The following is a 6,067-nucleotide window of genomic DNA, read 5'->3' on the forward strand; positions in this document are numbered from 1 at the left end:
GCCAATCCACCTAACCTACACATCTTTGGACACTAAGGGACAATTTAGCATGGCCAATCCACCTAACCTGCACATCTTTGGACACTAAGGGACAATTTAGCACAGCCAATCCACCTAACCTACACATCTTTGGGCACTAAGGGACAATTTAGCACAGCCAATCCACCTAACCTACACATCTTTGGACACTAAGGGGCAATTTAGCATGGCCAATCCACCAAACCTGCACATCTTTGGACACTAAGGGGCAATTTAGCATGGCCAATCCACCTAACCTGCACATCTTTGGACACTAAGGGGCAATTTAGCATGGCCAATCCACCAAACCTGCACATCTTTGGACACTAAGGGTGAATTTAGCATGGCCAATCCCCCATACCTGCACATCTTTGGACACTAAGGGACAATTTAGCATGGCCAATCCACCTAACCTGGACATCTTTGGACACTAAGGGGCAATTTAGTCCCATCCCTAACTGGGCGGGGTGGTGGGGGTGGGAGGGCTGTAGACGTATCCGCTGTGCCGTGACTGTATCTCACCATCGGCTCTCTCTCTTTCTCTCTCTCGGTTAACAAAAAAACCCCCGTCCCCCGGTGTGCCGCCGTCTCCCAGATGAGGTGGTGGTGAAGTTCGAGAAAGGGAAGGCCAGAGTGCGAAACATCGCCCAGGACACGTTACCGGTGGTCGTCCATGGCAACGGGCCTACCAAGGTAGGCTGTGCCCTCATTCCCTTCGACCCCGGCGGAGCCCGGGGCGTGTGGTGATTTTTATTAAGCCGGGTCGGTGCGGATTGTGTTTTTAAATCCATGTTCTGAACTCCCAGCTCCAGCTGAACTATCTGGGAAATTATATCCCAAACGCCTGGAATCACGAGGCCGGCTGTGGAATCTGTGATGAGGATTTACTGGACATGACGCAGCTACAGGTAATCCTCGTGTGTGTGTGTGTGTGAGTATGTCACCCTGTGTGTGAGAGACCCTGTGTGTGTGTGCCTTTGTGTCACCCTGTATGTGTGTGTGTGTGACCCTGTGTGTGTGTGTGTGTGCCTTTGTGTCACTGTGTGTGTGTGTGTATGTGTGAGAGAGACCCTGTGTGTGTGTGACCCCGTGTGTGTGTGTGTGAGACCCTGTGAGCGTGTGTGTGTGTGTGTGTGCCTTTGTGTCACCGTGCGCATGTCTGTCACCTTTTGTGTGTGTGGGTATGTGACCCTGTGTGTGAGTGTGTGTGTGTGAGAGACTATGTGTGTGTGTGTGTGTGTGCATGCACAAGGGGTCCCCGGGGGGGTGTATCAGTATTTACAGGGGGGGTCCCCGGGGGAGAGTGTGTCAGTATTTACAGAGGGTTCCCGGGGGAGAGTGTGTCAGTATTTACAGAGGGTCCCCGGGGGGAGAGTGTGTCAGTATTTACAGGGGGTCCCCGGGGGAGAGTGTGTCAGTATTTACAGAGGGTCCCCGGGGGGAGTGTGTCAGTATTTACAGGGCGTTCCCGGGGGAGAGTGTGTCAGTATTTACAGGGGGTCCCCGGGGGGAGAGTGTGTCAGTATTTACAGGGGGGGTCCCCGGGGGAGAGTGTGTCAGTATTTACAGAGGGTCCCCGGGGGGAGTGTGTCAGTATTTACAGGGCGTTCCCGGGGGAGAGTGTGTCAGTATTTACAGGGGTCTCCCGGGGGAGAGTGTGTCAGTATTTACAGGGGGGTCCACGGGGGGAGAGTGTGTCAGTATTTACAGAGGGTCCCCGGGGGGAGTGTGTGTCAGTATTTACAGGGGGTCCCCGGGGGAGAGTGTGTCAGTATTTACAGGGCGTTCCCAGGGAGAGAGTGTGTCAGTATTTACAGGGGGTCCCTGGGGGAGAGTGTGTCAGTACTTACAGGGGGTCCCCGGGGGAGAGTGTGTCAGTATTTACAGGGGGTCCCCGGGGGGAGAGTGTGTCAGTATTTACAGGGCGTTCCCGGGGGAGAGTGTGTCTGTATTTACATGGGGTCCCCGGGGAGAGTGTGTCAGTATTTACAGGGAGGGTCCCCGGGGGAGAGTGTGTCAGTATTTACAGGGCGTTCCCGGGGGAGAGTGTGTCTGTATTTACATGGGGTCCCCGGGGAGAGTGTGTCAGTATTTACAGGGAGGGTCCCCGGGGGAGAGTGTGTCAGTATTTACAGGGGGTCCCCGGGGGAGAGTGTGTCAGTATTTACAGGGGGTCCCCAGGGGAGAGTGTGTCAGTATTTACAGGGGTCCCCGGGGGGGAGAGTGTGTCAGTATTTACAGGGGGGGGTCTCTGGGGAGAGTGTGTGTCAGTATTTACAGGGGGGGGTCTCTGGGGAGAGTGTGTCAGTATTTACAGGGGGTCCCCGGGTGGGAGAGTGTGTCAGTATTTACAGGGGGTCCCCGGGGGGAGAGTGTGTCAGTATTTTCGGGGGGATCCCCGGGGGGAGAGTGTGTCAGTATTTTCGGGGGGATCCCCGGGGGGAGAGTGTGTCAGTATTTTCGGGGGGATCCCCGGGGGGAGAGTGTGTCAGTATTTTCGGGGGGATCCCCGGGGGGAGAGTGTGTCAGTATTTACAGGGGGTCCCCGGGGGGAGAGTGTGTCAGTATTTACGGGGGGGTCCCCGGGTGGGAGAGTGTGTCAGTATTTACAGGGGGTCCCCGGGGGGAGAGTGTGTCAGTATTTACAGGGGGTTCCCGGGTGGGAGAGTGTGTCAGTATTTACAGGGGGTCCCCGGGGGGAGAGTGTGTCAGTATTTACGGGGGGGTCCCCGGGTGAGAGACTGTGTCAGTATTTACAGGGGGTCCCCGGGGGGAGAGTGTGTCAGTATTTACAGGGGGTCCCCGGGGGGAGAGTGTGTCAGTATTTACAGGGGGTCCCCGGGGGGAGAGTGTGTCAGTATTTACAGGGGGTTCCCTGGGGGGAGAGTGTGTCAGTATTTTCGGGGGGGGTCCCCGGGGGGAGAGTGTGTCAGTATTTTCGGGGGGGGTTCCCCGGGGGGAGAGTGTGTCAGTATTTTCGGGGGGGGTTCCCCGGGGGGAGAGTGTGTCAGTATTTTCGGGGGGGGTTCCCCGGGGGGAGAGTGTGTCAGTATTTTCGGGGGGGGGGGTGGATTTGCTCTGTTGAAACTGTGAACTCTCTCTCTGGCTCTCTGTCTGAAATGTTCCTTTTTTGCCCCCTCTCCCCCCCTCCCGCCCCCCTCCCCAGGATGAAGACTTTCCTCAGGTGCTGATTGGGGTTTTTATCCTTCAGCCCACCCCCTTCCTCCCCGAATTCCTGGAACGCCTCGCCGCCCTCGACTACCCAGCGGAACAGAGGAGCCTCTTTATATATAACAGGGTGCGTAGGGCCCCAAACTACCCCCACAGGCCGGGGAGGGGGTGGTGGTGGGGAGGGGCACGGGCGAGAGGGGGGGGTCTCGCTTGTCCCACACTGTTCCAAAGCCGAGTTTGCGCAAAATGTGGGAAAAGCCGGTTTTGGGTCAGTGCCGAGATGTTTAAAACGCCGGTGCACACGGGGTACCCAGATTGCAACATTGGTAACCAGGACCGAGCAACGGGATTGCCTTGGTAACGGGCTTGGCGGGCTTTCGAATTTCGACAGCCTCGCAGTCCAAAGAAGACACTCGGCCACCAGGAACCTGTCGAATTTGAATCTTGCCCTTGTTGACAACTTCAGACCAATTCCGGGCGTGGGAAAGTTGATGAGGTCATCTCAGTTAGGAAAAGAGGGACTCTGCGGCCTGCTCTGCAGCTCAACTGAAGAACTACCACCTCTCGACACCTAGAGAGGGAAAAAGCGGCCTCCTGCCAGCTTCAAGGTATCTCTTCAGCAAACTCTCCACCTATCTAACGAAGCGTACCCAAAATCAGAAAGAGTTTTGCAGACAGTGGAATCAACAGAAGAACTCCAAAGGTTTTCCCAAAGCCACAAACCTGGTTGTATCTTTATTTGGGACTGGCTGAATTCTGTTGTTATCTATTTTTTTTGTCAATGAAGGAACCTTGTACTTATTTGAACAGCGTTCCAGTCGTAGCTTACTTCAATCGATATGTTACTTGTTCGGTTAAAGTTCCCGGTTGGTTCAGTAAATAACTTGTTAATTATTCGCTGAAAGCGAGTGTCACATCGTTCTGTTGACTGTGATGAGAATGATAACAGTTCACGCCTTGGCAAACACTTTGACCAGATTGTGAAGCGAGGGATTGCTCTTTGCGGGATGCGGCGTCTCAGGATGGGATCAACCTCTGCGCCGTAACGCACACAAACCTCGCCCTCCCATCCCTGCTGAGAGGGCGGGAGAGGAGGGGGGGTGGGGGATGTGCGGAGTGTGACGTAACGGCGGGGGAGTGGGGGGGGGGAATCCTTTGACCCCCTGACCTTTCCCTCTGGCCTCTTCCAGTCCGATTGAGCCCTTGACCTCCGAGTCAGAAGGTGGCAGCCTCGCAGTGCGGTGACTGGGGGGGAGGGGGGGGCTGCCGCACTGTCAGAGGCGCCCTCAGTTGGGACGAACGAGGGGGGGAGGGGGTGGGGGAGACAGCCAGAGAGGTCAACTAGGCCCGATGTCCCAAGTCTTGCCGATCCAGGAGGGGGAGGCGTGTGGGGGGGGGGGGGGCACAATTCTCACTGGTGCCCCCTCCCCTCCCTTCCTTCCCCACCAATACCTAGGGTTAAATGAGGAGGGGGAGGGCGAACCCAGCTAGGGTCTTGCAGGTTGCGGCTTTTTTTGCGAAGGCTTTTGTTGACCCACCCTCCGGCCCGATGGTTCGGTGAGCGTGGCTCCGGAGTGCAGGCCGATGGGGAACCTTTTCGGGCCGAGGTCGGGCCTATTCAAGGCCTGTGCCCACTTGCCCGCCTCACGCCCCGCGTTGGCTGATTATAAATTCACCCTCTCTCTCTCTCTGTGCCAAGCAGGAAGTTTACCACGAGAAACACATCCAGAGGTTCTGGGAGAAGCACCAGGAAGATTTTTACAGCATCAAAGTCGTTGGTCCGGAGGAGGAGTTGACAGAGGGCGAAGCCAGGGACATGGGCATGTGAGTCAGGCGAGGCTCAGGCTCCGGCCTACTCAGGCTCCGGCCTACTCAGGCCTCGCTCTGCAGTTTTCCGTGCGTGTGTGTACATGCGTGACTCTGTTCGTACATCCAGGCCATTACTGCTCATTCCTCCCACCTCTGTAACACAAACCCCACGCCGGCTGATCGCCTACTGAAACCCTCACCCGCTGTGAGGTTTGATTATCACCTTCCGTCACTCACTGAGCCCCATCCCGGTTTATCGATGACTGCATTTAAACAATCCCATTTCCCCGCTCCCGCCACCGTGGCCTCTCCCCCCTCCCCCCTTCCCCATGGCCTCGTAACCCCCCGCTCTCTCCCCCTCCCTCCGTTCCTCTCTTCCACTCCCACCCTCCTCTCCCCCCTCCCTCTTCCCTCTCCCCCCTCCCCCCTCCCCACGGGACGTGCTGTCTCTGCTCTGATTAGCTGTTGTATTTTCCAGGGATTTGTGTCGGAAGGATGTGGATTGTGAATATTATTTCAGCGTCGACTCTGATGTGATTCTGAGCAACTCAAAAACCCTCCAAATACTCATCGAACACAACAAGTAAGGATCACCTCAGCTGCCTCACCCTCCACCCTCACTCCCTCCTCCAGCCCCTCCGACCATCACTCCCTCCCTATCTCTGTAACCTCCTCCAGCCCCCTACACCCCTCCCTATCTCTGTAACCTCCTCCAGCGCCGACACCCCCTCCCTATCTCCATAACCTCCTCCAGCCCCTACACCCCTCCCTATCTCTGTAACCACCTCCAGCCCCTACACTCCCTCCCTATCTCTGTAACCTCCTCCAGCCCCGACACCCCCTCCCTATCTCCATAACCTCCTCCAGCCCCTACACCCCTCCCTATCGCTGTAACCACCTCCAGCCCCTCCACCCCCTCCCTATCTCTGTAACTCCTCCAGCCCCGACACCCCCTCCCTATCTTCATAACCTCCTCCAGCCCCGACACCCCTCCCTATCTCTGTAACCTCCTCCAGCCCCTACACCCCCTCCCTATCTCTGTAACCTCCTACAGCCCCTCCACCCCCTC

General features: G+C 56.8%; 1 protein-coding gene across 1 annotated transcript in view; it reads left to right on the forward strand.

Moving 5' to 3' along the window:
- Positions 1 to 5,585, forward strand: part of LOC144490443 (multifunctional procollagen lysine hydroxylase and glycosyltransferase LH3-like) — a 30,185-nt gene extending 24,600 nt beyond the window's left edge. The window contains exons 6-10 of the mRNA XM_078208186.1: positions 614 to 711; positions 825 to 926; positions 3,185 to 3,316; positions 4,892 to 5,013; positions 5,477 to 5,585. Of these exons, the coding sequence (XP_078064312.1) occupies positions 614 to 711; positions 825 to 926; positions 3,185 to 3,316; positions 4,892 to 5,013; positions 5,477 to 5,585 (563 nt within the window). The remainder of the gene's footprint in view (positions 1 to 613; positions 712 to 824; positions 927 to 3,184; positions 3,317 to 4,891; positions 5,014 to 5,476) is intronic.
- Positions 5,586 to 6,067: the final 482 nt, after the last annotated feature.

This window comes from Mustelus asterias, unplaced genomic scaffold (assembly GCF_964213995.1).
Source record: "Mustelus asterias unplaced genomic scaffold, sMusAst1.hap1.1 HAP1_SCAFFOLD_3285, whole genome shotgun sequence".
Taxonomy (NCBI): Eukaryota; Metazoa; Chordata; class Chondrichthyes; order Carcharhiniformes; family Triakidae; genus Mustelus; species Mustelus asterias.